Here is a 14614-nt window from a genome sequence, read left to right on the forward strand (position 1 = left end):
ATAGGAAAATTTACGAGTTTAATAATTTTTAGAATAGATAATCATATATTATTTGCTCAATTCGCGTAATCATATTCTAAGATGCTCTAGTATCACAAATAATTCATTAATTAGCCATGTTTCGTTTCCGAATGATATAAATACATAAAAAACATATTATAGAATTCAGATTTAATTCCACCAGAGATAAAAAGCTCTTTAAAGATCTAGATGATAATAATTATATAGAAAATTCTAATTACGTCCCATTAATTTATCACTTTATCAGAAATGCGTCTAATAAAAAAATTACTTTATATTTATACAAAAAAAAAAACATTCATTTTACGAAAAATACATTCTAAATTTAAATAAACTCGTAAATTATAAGAAAAAATTACTTTTGGATACTGTACAATAAGTTAGTTATGAGATCTTTTTATTCTAGTATATAAGTTTAGTTTAAGTCATTTTAATTATAAAACATATCATAATTGCTTTTTTTATTTGAATTTTTAGCAATACCTAAAAATAATCAATATAAATTGTTTGAAACATAGAACTCTTTTAGTATTTAATTTCAACTTCATAATATGTGGGTCCGACGGTATCATCACAATCGATCTCAATAGCTCATGGGTTCCTCATGATAGCCACGTTAAAAGAATATAACATAACGATCTAGCATCGTATATCCACCTTACTGAAATATCTCTGACATAAGAAACTCTTAATTTCACTCATTGTTTAATATTTTTGTTTCATTCAATGATTTTAATTTTATTCTCTTAAAAATTATGAAAAAAATGAAAAATTCAAATGTCAGTCTAAAAATATAGACTTAAAAAATTTTTGATTAGTGCGTTTTTTCTTTAAAATTTTAAATTTCCATTTAAAAGATGATTTTTTATTTTTTTCAATTAAAATTCTAATGTTTCGACACCCTTTTAGTACTTATACCTATATATATTATGAATATATTACAAGGACATCAATATTATATGTGTTATCGCTTTTAATCGTAAATCAATCCCTTTTAATTGAAATTACAAAAACAAAAAATAAAAAAATCAACGGCATTCTTTTGTTTTATAACCTTTTATAATTAATTAAGGGAAAAAATGAACTTTTTTTTTTTATTTTTTTTTTCGTTAGTAATTTGTAGTCTTAATGTTAATGCGTTTTTTTTTTTATAATTTGGTCGTTTTACTTTATATTTTTTGTTTTTGTTAATAATTTTAAGAAATAATGAAGAAATTCACATATTTTCATAATTTTTCATTCTTTCTCTTTTCTTTAATATTTTTTTTTTGTTTTATCTTTTTCATTGATCAATTCAGATCATCAATCACTGAAGAAACTTCAAAGTGAAAAGAAAAAAAAAAAATTAGTGACTTCCTCCACTTCATTTGATTGGAAATGAAAAAAAAAAAAATTTTTTTTTTTTGGGTGCTAAGCCCATGTGCCTTTGCCACATATGTGCGTACACACGTATAGATATTTTGTAATTAGAAAATTTTGGAAAGGATGGGGGGAAGGGGGGTTGGAAAATGTCGAAAATTGTAAAGTTTTTTTTTTAATTTTTTGCCTTTTAATTGAAAATAAAAAAAAAATTCTTTCATAATCTTAATGTGACTTTGATGAGCTTCCATATTTTTCGAGAGAAATAAAAATCATATTTTTTTTTGTTTCAATATTAAATTAGTTACAATATAAAGTAAAAACTATAAGCACTTTTTTTTTGGATAATTTAGAAAATAAAATTTTGTAATGAAATTCCGGGCAAATGTTATTGTAAAAGAAAAGCGTAGGATTTAATGGTTAATGAAAATCACTGATCGTTTCTGAAAATTATCGAAAACTAAACTGTTGATAATATTTTGATTACAATTTAAGAAATTGTTGTGTGCATAAAAGCTTAAATCGCTGTAATAACGTGAGAGATTTTGACATTCAAATTTTATTTCGGACAGCGACATCTAGGTAATATTATTTATTCAATTAAAAATATTTGTTACAAATTTTAACTAAGTTGATCTTGAATAATATCCCCGGTAAATAATATCAATTTATTTCAATACAAATTGCATTTGAAAATTAAAATAAATGGGAAGTCAATTTAAATTTTTGAACACCCTATATTGATTTTTATTAAAATTATAGCGTGAATATGATCGGCCCGATCGTACTTATAACCAATGCACGAAAAAGCTTTCGTGAAAAACGTAGAGACAAACGACATTGAGAGAATCATGGTATTTTTAATATAAATTACAACTTACCACTATTGTTATCTTTTATTCAAAATTATCCAATTAAACCAATAGTCTACGATTCGAATGCATGATTTGCAATTTGTTAACATCGAATTGAAATGAATAAGAAAATATTAATTGACCGTATTGCATACAATAAAGGAGGATATGTGATGACATCAAAATTTCGGATGTCGAGTTTTTGGTAGAAGCAATACACATTGCTGTCGATTGTGTGCTTACAACATCAGAATTTTTAATTAAGTAATCACAATATACGCAATTTAGTTACCCTTCGCCTTAATGTATTCTTTTCATTGTTACTTCCAATTCATAGTGTACAAAGTCGGTAGAATTGCTTATAAATTTTGTATTTTGTGTGTCGTATGTTTTTATATAGGGTATGGCATAAGTGATTTGCGGCTCTTGTGTAAGACAAAAAAAAAAATTGTTTTTTCGTAACTAATCGATAAATATGCGATTGTTTTTGAATACCTACGAAAAGATGAGCTAAAATTTTTTAATGTTTTTTTTTTTTTAATTTAGATTTCATAAAATTTAGAAAGATAACTGTATAGTTATAAAAATTTTTTTTTTGTCGTTCATTCAAATTTAATTACTAAGAATTTTTATGCTACCAGAATTTTTTTTTTCGATAACAATCAAAGCAAGTAGCTTGTTAGAAAATCTTATAGTTATTAAATTTTGTTTCTGTGTGAAGCTTCCGAATATTAACTTATTTAATTGGAGTGTTTGAACAGGTTATTTATAAAAAGTTACAAATATTTATTAACTTTTTTTCACCTACATTATAATCTACATCGTTGCCTATTAATTTATTGTAATAATACTGAAATTTTAATTATTTAAAAGAGATTTAAAGTTGAGAGGGTTTGAAATTGAAAATTAATAGTGCCCATAATTTAACTTATTCATTTCTAAATCACATTTTTGATTAGAAGAGACGTAAGGCAACAATTTTAACATGTTTGCCTTTTAAAATCCACGAATTATATTAAATTAAGAAAGCAAAGAATTATACATGTGTCCATGTTTAATAAGGTATAACTCGGATATTGCTTAATAACATGCTGTTTAGTATAATTTTGACGAAACAATTATAACAATGTCAGACATAAATATCACCATTTTTCTTTGAGTATTTTCAACTACAGAGTATGTTTGTCATTCCGAAATTACAAGGTGTACGAATTTAGGTTTCATGCTTTATTTAAAAGTTCTCGATAAGCTCTATCAAATAGTTTTTACTCGAAATTTATAATTTTTTTTTCAGACTGTATTATAAGAGTATCGTACGATCAATCGTATTCTAAATTTCGAATTATATTCTTCACCATAATAGGGTGAATGAGAAATATTGACGAATTTATCGTTGAAATTGACAGTTTTGTTTTTTTAAAATCACTCATAATCTCATTACAGATTATCGATTAATATCAGATTTTTTTGATTTGAAAAGTTTCGTGCCTCTTCCTAAACTTCATTCAATGTAAGGCTGTTAATTACCAAAAAAGAAACATTATTATAGTTGAATGTTTATCTAGTAATGAATTTTATTTATAATTTCATTTTCTTAGATTTTTCTTATACATCTACAATATAATATACATTATGTATATATAAATGTAGGTATGTGTATATTATGTACTTATATTTAACATTAATTTATTTTTTATTGTTTTTTCTTTGTGTGTATGTATGAGTCATAATAATAATAGTATATATTTATAATATTTAATATGGTTGTTTTAAATATATTACACTACCAAAAACATTTAATAGTTGTTTATGATAAGGATATTTAAGGATATTTTTGTATTACATAAAATTATTGACATATACAGTTATCAATTTTTACATATATATAAGTATATTATATAAAGTATATGTATATATGAAAAGTAATAAATTATTATTATATACATGTATATATTGAATATATATATTTACAGAAAAATTACGATTTACGAGTCATATGTAATATTCATGCATATAATGTTGGTTATAATTTATAATTGTATGTTTAAAATTATATTTTATAAAAATTGTTATAATATCAAAATTAATAATTTGGGGCTGATGATCAAACTGTTATTATTGACATTAAAAAAATTTTGAATTAATTTAATAAATTTTCTAAATAATACATGGTATTTTAAGAAAAATTAAAAGCCTCCAACAATGCACGATATCATTTTAGTAAATCAGTGCGATCAAATTAATGAAGGCGAGTAGCGAATGTATAAATTTTAATTTATATTAAAAAATTGAATTGATGGTTTAACAACAAGTCTTGAAGACTGAATTGGTAATATTTCACAAATAAATTATTATTCAAATTGAATGGTAATGTTATGAGACAACAGCGTTTTCGTATAAAAAAACCAATTAACTTCTTATCAGTCAACAATATTTGTTATTGCATAAAATTGTTACACAATATTTGTATAAATATGGCATGTTAACAAATAAAGGAAAATATCTCACTTAAAACAATTAAAATTATTTAGTAAGTGACTTTACTAAATCAATACTGTGACATAGAGTGCTTGTTTCACACAATAATTTTTATTAATATCACAATATAACAGAAACAATCATATGAGAATTAAAAGTAATATTAAAATTCGATACTAATCCTGATCATTCGAAAAAAACTATAATTCTGTGGTCATAAGGAAAACTTTGTAAGCGTAAAAATTTTTGCAATAATTAACAGATCCAGATAGTTATGAAATTTAATAGATTTAGATAGTGTCATTATTGTGTATCTATAACAATTTTATTAGAAAATCAAACGCATACTACAAATATAGTATTTTGACTTTAAAACCACATAATACAAATTTATATTTTGGTTTCTTTCTATCCGATGAATACAAAAAAGAGAGGTAAGTCTTGAATTTAATTAAATAAAAATTTTGATTTTAAAACACAAAATTAAGAATTGTTAAACTTAGATAGATTTTTCTTGCTACCACAGAAATATATTTTTAATAATAATTTTTCTTAAAAAATTTAATAAATATACACATACATATATACTTATAAATAATTGGATTCCGAATAGTTCTATGTTAAATTTTTATAAAATTTAATTTTATATAAATTTTGGCATAATTAATATTAATATGTTTGTGTCTACAGGTTGCCTACAATTTTATTACAATATGAATTTTCATCATTGTTTTTATGATTTTAGATTTTTTAAATATTTTTAATTTACTTTTTATTTGTTAAATACTATAATGGTAATGATTATACTCTAATGGAGGACATACTTGTTTGGGGATCAAATACATTAATTTTTTTTTTTAAATTTCTTTAATAATTTTTTACTTTAATTGCTAACCAAGCCTGGCACGCAATCGCTTCTCCTTGCGATAACGTTTCTGGTACAGAACTGTAAATAAAACAAAAAAATTTTAATATTTAAAATTAGCCTCCAAAACATCTTTTAAGTTTAAATTAAGTGATTTTTATAAAAATTCACTATTATTTTAAAAATTTTTGAAATTAATTTTGAAAACTTACCTCGTAATTTCCGTTCTTCATTCAATTGTTTTTCTATAGAATCCTTGATTTCTTTTTCTCTCATCACATCCATTTTCAGTTCAGCTGTAAAAATAAGAAAAACAAACATTATAGATTAAAAGAAACACATTCATACACAGGTTTAAAAACTCACCTCTTTCGTATAAATTCTGTTTTTCATATTGTAGAGCATTATCGGCGGCAATTTTTAATAAAGCTTGAATATTTCGAAGTAAAATTTCCATTGAAAATGTTGGTTCTTCAATTAATGGTGATATATTACGGCTTGGTGTCCTTGAAATAATTGTTGATGGTGGCCTTGAATTATCATGTAATAAATTATCATTTTCAATTTTTGGTTTAATTAGACCATTTTCATTATCATTATCATCAACAGCAACTTCATCATGATTTTCAATATTTTCTTTTTCTAGTTTTTCAGGATTATCTGGAGTTATTGAACGACTTTTATGACTCCATGAATCATCACCGCCACCACGACTTATTTCTGTATTATCAGATTTTGAAAGATTTAAAACTGGACTTGATGTTGAATCTCTTGGATTATTACTATCTTTATATTTATGATCCAAAGAATTTCTGCGATTTGTTTCATTATCTTCTTTTAACCTAAGAACCAAGTTAAAGAAATTAATGTTATAATTTTGTTTTACAATTAGAATGGGAAGAAATTTTACCTCTCTAAATGTTTTACCATATCTTCATATTGACTCTGATAATTATTACTATTCGTAATATTTTTAGCCCACAAACCAGATCTAAAGAATGTTTCCATATCAATTTCACGATTAATTATTTGATCCTTTAATATTGATTCATTTTGTCCCAAAGAATGATGATGATTAAGATGATGTGCAGGATGATTAGTATTTGTTGATGCTGATGATGATGATGAAGATGTTGTTCTTCTCAATAATTGATCTTGTTCAGATGATAGTGATGATGGAAATATTCCTGCTGCTGCTGCTGCAGCTGCAGCAGCTGCTGTTGTCATTCGATTTGCCATTAAACTTGGAAAACTATTCATTTGCATAAATGCCATATGATTGATTTGATTTGCTGTTTCAGCTAGTAATTGTGTTGAAGATGCTGCAGAAGATGATGGTGATGATTTATTTGAGCCATCTAATAAATGATGATGACCTGTTGGTTTTAAATTTCTTAGATAAAAGTTTCATTACAGAATTGGAAAATATGCGCTCCAAAATAATTGCGTAAACTAGTATTGTTTTATCTATACTAAGGCGATAATTTTATGGTAACAGTTTTAAAGAAATGGGAAGAGTTTTATCGGAGATTTTTGTGGGATTTGAAAAATTTCAATTTTTTATATGTGAAGCCATTAAGTATAGGATATGCTCTGAAGGAATTAATTAATATTACTGATACTAAGGCCCGAAAAATATTCGAAATCGTCAAAATATGTGTGAATATTGAATTGATAAATCCAAAAATGATTTTAATTGTTATTAGAATCAAGATCATCTTATTCATTATGATTATTACGGTAATTAACTATCATAAAAAATGAAGTAACATTTTTATAATATGAGAATTATTTTGTGTTTTGCATAACAACTATTTTCTCTTAGAGTTGTCCTTGTAAAATCTTTATAATTTCTTTGTTAACAACTAAATGTTCTGAAAATTAAAAAACTTGGTTAAGTTTAATATTTTAGAATTGGCATTTTGCATCCAATAAATTTTCTATTCAAATTGTGTGGTCGTTTTACAATATTGTTTTACATTTTCGATAACGGATGAAAAATATGCGATTATTAACGCATATGCGACATTTATACCGAAATTCAATACAAAAATTTATTTAAATAATTTTTAAAATAAAAAGTGTGTTTGTTTGAAAAACTACAAATGTATAATTAAGCACTGTAATTATAAGTTGAAAACCCATTTAATAAAATCCAATTTAATTTGTATGTATACCTGTTAAATGATTTCGATCTTCATATAAATTTTCATCAGAATTTTCATGACGAAGTTTTTTTATTTGTGGATGTTCTGATCCTGTTGCCCCTGGCATCATAACAGCAGATGATGATGATGATGATGATGCTGATGTTGCTGATGCTAAATATGCTGCCGCTGATGGTGGTAATGGCATACCAATTGAACCACGTTTTGGTGGTCTTCCAGGTCTAGAACTTAATATTAATTAGTTTGAATGTAGAGTTAATTAAAAAAAAAAGGAAAAACATAAAACAGAAAACTTGGAAATGTTAATTTTCCTGATAATTATCCTTAGAATATTGAACATGACATTTTTATGAAATGTTTAACAATTTTATTACGAAGAAAATTATTGAAAGGAATTTAATTAAAAGAGAACTGGACTTTTTTTTTAAATTGGAATTTATTGAATTAAAAATTGTTGATTTTTATTGAATTGAAAATTTAAAATTTCTTAAAGAACTGAGGAATTAATAAAAATTTTAAATCAATATTTTAAAATTAAAAATATATCAAAAATATTAAAATAAAAACAATTACAAAATAGCAAAGTCAAATCAAACTTTAACGACAAAGTTAAAGGCTCAACCCAGTGGTTTGTAATGTAGAGGTTTTCTCTTCAACAAGTGAAAATATTATTTTTAAAAACAATTTATGTACATAACTACTACATACATTATTAAAATAGCATTCATTCACATACGCAAATATTTGAAAGATTGCATACATTTAGGGCGAAGGAAAAAAAATCGAAATAGCAGTTAACATAATTTTTGAATTTAAGGGTCAATTGCGTAAGTTGAAAAAAAATAATTTTATTTTTTAATCCGTTAGCCATCTGCATTTATAGAAATTTGGGAAAGCTTACAGTTTCGGAAATATAAGGTGCCGAAAGCTCAAATTCTATAAATTTCGAGATGCTATAACTTGAAAAGGGTTGGAGATTGGAAAAAAATTTTCTTCTAACGAGATGAACTATTTATTAGTGTCTGAAAACTGTAAAATTTCAGGACCATGCGGTCTAGAAAAAAAATGACGGTATTTGTTTTTTTAACGGCGATTTCGTTTTTTTTGAAGTTCAAATATGGTATGCCGCGGTAGAAGAACTATTTTTGTGCGTTTGCAAAATTTTAAGAATGCTTATAGTTTTGCTGCAATAAAAATTTGAAAAATGGCGTTTTTGAGATTTTGGGGGATGTAACTTTCAAAGAAGGAGGAGATAGGTAAAATTTTTTTCTACCGATGTTTCTAGTAAAAATACCCTGTTTAATAGTAGAATACGTTTGATTTGTATTGTTTGTAAATAGTGCTATTATACGGATGGAACAACTTATATAAGATTTAATAAATCAGCGTATGGTCTTCCAGGTCTAGAATTTAATATTAATTAGCCATCTTAATGCAAAAACACAATTTGATTTAGAAAATTAATTATGACCTAACTAACTAATTCCCTGAAGACGAACTATAAAGCCAGTTACCAGATCAGTAATATTAAAGTAAATTTGGGAAAGAACTTTTTAAACCGACGGCTTAATGAAAGATCCTACTCTTATTTTTTAAATTTTTTTTCATTTCTCAATATTGCTTCTACTCAAATTATTAACTATTAAATGGAAGAGTGTTCAGATAAATTCATATTCTTATAATTGTATGTAGCTATTTATATAATGTATGTATTTGGGAAAAAGAATTAAATATTATTTTTAAACATGACCTATTCCTGAAAATTTTTCAATTTAAATTGTCATTGACATTTTTTTTTCCATAATTATAAAAAATTAAATTTTATTGGCTTTTTCACTTCTTGTCTTTCATTTTAATTTTAAAACCTATAGCCATAATAAAATATTTATAAAATATTTCAAAAAATTACTCATTCTTGACAAAGCAAATTACAGCAAATTGTTTAACAAATTACTTAAATTGTTGAACAACTTCTTCTGTTTTACTGCTTATTTAATAAAATTTTAATGCAGTCCGCGTTTGTTTTTTTCTGTTTTTAATTTATTTTAATTCTTTTAAGACTTTAATAGACCAATATATGTAGAAGAAGAATAAAAGAAAGAATTTTTGGAAGGAGGGGATAAGAAATAGTAGAAGAAGTATAAGAAGAAAAAAAAAAACTGTCATTTACGGTTTTATTTTACATAACCTTAAAAAGTCAATTTGTCTTAACTTTATTTATTCTGTTTTATTTTTAATTTTAATTTTCTTTATTACTATTTTTTTTTTCAAATAGTTTTCAACTATTTTTTTCTGTTTTTTCTTTTGTTTTTTCATTTTCGTTCGGTAATTGCATTGTGTGCATTATTTTTTGCAAAACAGCAAAATCAAAAACAAAGATAGTAATAAAAGTTTTCCCCTTTTTGAATTGAAAAAGCCGCAACTTCAAAGGATTTACGTTTGCCGCGTGATTTCCGTTTTATTTTGCATTATTTATTATTTGTTTTTTACTTCTCTTTGTTTTTCATTTTCAGTTTAAGCCCATTCGAAGAGATAATCTATTATGCATCCAGGAATATTTATGCAAAATGCAAATTCCTCAATACTTAAAGTAAAACTCTTCTCTCTTATAAATAGTTTTTACTGCCCGCATTTTCAATAGCAATCCTCACGAGCGATGAAGGTTTTTAATAAAATATTAAACTGAGTAAAAATTTACTTTTTATAATACCCCTATATTAAGATGGAAACAAAATTGTTCGTATATGTTCGTATGCAACATGAATATGTGAAATTGTAACTAAGATTTAATTTGATGTTGAAAGGTTTTAAATTTTTACAGATGAACAAACATTCAATATGCAGTTTAATAGTTAAACATTAAAAGAGAAAATTATAACAGAAAAGAAATAAGAAAAGAAAAAAAATTAAAACGGCATCGGCAGCAGCACCAAAAATAAAAAAAAATTTGAAATGTTTTTTTTTATAAAAAGATTTTACGAGTAACAGTTTTGAATTGTGCAACTTCTGGTAGGTAGATGCAATCAATTTTGTAGGTAATATTGCAGTTTAAGTATTTTAAATACGCATAAATGAATTTCCAATACAATTTGATGCATAAAAAAAAAAAATTTTTTTTTTTGTTTTTTTTTGATACATTTTAAGGAGTTGGTCAGTCAATCGATTGATCGATCCGAGTCAGCCGAGTCGAAAAGCGAAATAATATTTATATGAATTGTTATTGAGTTGTCGGTGGTGGCTAATTGACTGACTTAATTTTTATCTTATTTTACATTTTTTACTTGTTTTATTTTTACTCCTTTCAAAAGTAATCAATTTTGATTTTTAAAATGAATTTTTATTTAATAGCTTGTTTTTGTTTTGCTTTTACAGAATTTTTCTTCTGTACGCCGGACAACAAAAAAATATTTGATCTTTTATTATAAATTACGTTCTCTTACGTTTTGGTGAGCTCTAAAATGAGTTGTAAAAATAAGTTTATTGTTTATAGCATTTTTTATTATCGTACTTACATTCTTGTATGTAGAGTGTTTTTTCTTTGTTGTTTTAGACCTTGTTTTGTTGCATATACTTAGTTGCATTCAAATAATTTTAATATTTTGAGAAATTGTGCGTTGGTGGGATTTGATTTTAGTTAAGTTGAAGTGAATGATAATTGTATTTATTCATTCTACATGTATTTGGATACCAAATTAGAATAACTACTTCGTTTCACATCAAGATTTTTGATAAATTTTTAAAATGCTTTTACGCATATTTGTATTGAATTTAGAAAAAATATATATATATATATATATATTTGTATAAAAAAGGTTTGTTTATTTTTTAAATTTTCAATTCACCTGTGACAGAGAATTTTGTGTTTTTATGTAATGCTTTCAGAAATAAGCAATAAAAGTGGAAAAAAAATAAATATAGTAAATCGTGGATTAAAGAGGAGACTCAGTATGTGTAATTTTTTCTTATATTGAGTTGAAAATGGATAATGAAGAATCCCATATAGAACGGGAAAAAATATTTTAGACGGTTAGAATTTTTACTATTTGGGGATTATGCCAAAATTCAATGCGGATTTCGAATACAAAACGGACTGACATCATTTTTTTTTATAATTATATTTATAAAATTAATATATGAGGTTTTCGAACAGATTAATTTTATATTGAACAGAGACAGACAAAACTGAAATGCAATAGCCAAATAATTAAAAGTTTGAGTCACACTTACACAACAAAAATTTAGATAAAAAATCGACTCACGTACTCTGTTCTCAGATCCACTATGAAAGCTTATGGTTGGGAATGTTTCAAATAGAAAATAGTTTTAACAAATTAGGATGCCTAATTTTTAATAAGCTTAAATCTTGCACAGAATATTTTTAAAATCAATAAACTTTAAAATTTTTAATCAAAGTTGATGTGATTTGAATAAAGTGAATAAAATAGTTTTACATTATTGTACAATAAAATAATTGGCATTCTACAATTTTTGAGAAAGCTGTCCCGGAACGATTAAATTTCATGATTTTCAAATTACAATTTTTTTCAATTAAATTGTGAATTAAATTTTTTATACTAATTAAATTTAAGAGAATGAACAGATCGTTTGATATTATAAAAATTAAGAATTTCAATGTTTAATGTATTGTTCAATATTCTTACAGGAACGAATTTTTTTTCGGGTTTGAAATTTAAAAATATAAAATTTAAAAAATAAAAATTATCAATATTAAAATTAAGAAAAAAACAAAATTTAAATTAAATTAAGACAATTAAATTATAAGAAAAAAAAACTTTTGTTTTCAATTACCTTGCATTCTCGCAATCATCTAATAATGTATCAAAATCTTTAACTGATAATAATTTACAACGATTAACACCTGGCTGTAATACACCTAATCCTCTTAATATTCTTATTTGTTCTGTATTACATACTAATGGTACAATATCTAAACGTTTTAATTTACAATATACTGTATGTGGTCCACCAACATAATTTTTTAAAAACATATCAACTGCTTGTGGTAAACATAACATTTTTTCACCACCAACAGTAAAACTAACTAATTGTTTACCACGATATTCAATTAATTTACAATCATTAACAGTTGGATCAGAACTTGATATTGGTGGTGGACTATTATATAATCTTGTTGGTATATGATGATGAGAATGTGGATGATGATGATGATGATGATGTGGATGATGATTATGATGTGATGAATGATGATTTGGATGATGATGATTATGAGAATGATGTGATTGTTGTTGTTGTTGTTGATGATGATGTATACTATTTGCTAATGATATTACTGATGGTGATGTTGATGATGATGATGATGCTACTGATGATGATGATGGTGGTAATTGTTGATGATGTCCAATACTATTATTATTATTATTATTATTGTTATTATTATTTGAATTATTTGAACCATTAGATGTTAATGAATGATGTGTTAAATGTGGATGATGTCCATTAGCAGCTGTTAATAGATCCATTGGTAATGCTAAATTCATCATTTTGTTTTTATACAATTGAAAATAAGAAGTATTTAATAATTTGAAATTTTTTTTTTTTTCTATTTGAAGGATTTATTTAAAATTTTTTATGTATTTTATTATTTTCATTGTTTAAAAATTTTTTTAAAATACAAACACTTTTTTGTTTTTATTTTCAATTTTTTTTTATTTTATATTATTTATTTTAGATTATTTTCTAATAATATCATTTTATTCATTTATGTATTTGTGGAGAAATTCTTTAAAATTATTTTATTATAATTATTTTCTTTTATAAATTAAATATTAAATAAAAATACTAATAATAAAAAATTTATTCAACTGCCTTTATTTTTCAAAAATATCAGATATCAATATTAAATATCTAAAATTCTACCATTCAATTAATAAATTTAGTAACTACATATGCATGTATTACAGATTACAGTAATATATTTTGTTATACTAAAAACATGTACATTAAGAAATATAATACATTCACATATGTTGCTTGTGTATAAATTTATTTTCATTTTGTTAACAATATTCTCGAACCACACATATGTTGAGTATGAAGTATGTTATAATTTTTTATACACAAATATTATGCCATGCTATGCTCTAAACATTATTTTATTCTCTTCACTTTATTCTGAAATTTTATACTATAAAAAAATTTTAATTCTTATTCTCGTATTAAGAATTTATTATTTTTTTTTGCTTTAATTTTTTTTAAAAATGAGAGCAAATCACTGTAAAATTTGTTAAATTCACTGTTTGTAACACTTACTTTTATGACAATAATTTTGAAATTTAAGATATTCTTGTATTAATATTATTAATAATTTATTTAATATTTTTCTCATATATTATACAATTTAATATTTTTAAAATATTTTATGTACTTGTTTATATTATTATTTATTTTTCATTTAGTATTAATGCAAACTTTTATACACAATTTATTAAAATTATTATTTTATTGTCAAGTATGCTGTTTACTTCTTATTCTTATTATTATTATTAAAATACTAAATAAATTAATAATTAATTTATGGAATTATAAAATTATAGTAGATTAATAAAATTTTGTAGTAGAATAGTAATTATTAAATTAGTAAGTATTAAATAATATGGGGCGCTATGTCTCTGATATTAATTATTATAATTTAAACAGTATACAAAATACTACTAATATAACAGTTTAAGAGAATTTTGTTATGTTTTTTTTTTTTTGTTTTATTTTCAAAATTTGATATTTACATTTAGGAATTTAGTATTTAGAAATTTTTTTTATTGTTTTTAGTTTTATAGTATTTATGTTTGGGTTGTTTTTCTGTTAATTTAAGAAGAGAACCGCCCGCTATT

General features: G+C 23.9%; 1 protein-coding gene across 2 annotated transcripts; it reads right to left on the reverse strand.

Moving 5' to 3' along the window:
* Positions 1-4940: 4940 nt before the first annotated feature.
* Positions 4941-13391, reverse strand: LOC129615359 (dachshund homolog 2-like). Of its 2 annotated transcripts, none has more exons than XM_055530518.1 (6): positions 12555-13391; positions 7755-7966; positions 6488-6953; positions 5944-6419; positions 5790-5873; positions 4941-5658 (listed from the first exon to the last, which is right to left on the reverse strand). In XM_055530518.1, the coding sequence occupies exons 1-6, from the start codon at positions 13265-13267 to the stop codon at positions 5603-5605; spliced, it is 2007 nt and encodes a 668-aa protein (XP_055386493.1). In that variant the 5' UTR covers positions 13268-13391; the 3' UTR covers positions 4941-5602. The 2 variants fall into 2 exon arrangements, with proteins under 2 accessions (XP_055386493.1, XP_055386492.1); XM_055530517.1 differs by having other exon boundaries at positions 7755-7972.
* Positions 13392-14614: the final 1223 nt, after the last annotated feature.

The sequence above is a fragment of the Condylostylus longicornis genome, unplaced genomic scaffold (genome assembly GCF_029603195.1).
Source record: "Condylostylus longicornis isolate FDR11 unplaced genomic scaffold, ASM2960319v2 ptg000135l, whole genome shotgun sequence".
Taxonomy (NCBI): Eukaryota; Metazoa; Arthropoda; class Insecta; order Diptera; family Dolichopodidae; genus Condylostylus; species Condylostylus longicornis.

What these genes read in the sequence shown, in the direction of transcription:
- LOC129615359 (XM_055530517.1), bottom strand. Translation starts at nt 13,267, where the DNA reads ATGATGAATTTAGCATTACCAATGGATCTATTAACAGCTGCTAATGGA. An exon ending in GATGATTGCGAGAATGCAAG is followed by an intron (nt 7,973 to 12,554) that starts GTAATTGAAAAC and finishes ATTAATATTAAG; the next exon opens with TTCTAGACCTGGAAGACCAC. An exon ending in ACAGAATTTATACGAAAGAG is followed by an intron (nt 5,874 to 5,943) that starts GTGAGTTTTTAA and finishes TTATTTTTACAG; the next exon opens with CTGAACTGAAAATGGATGTG.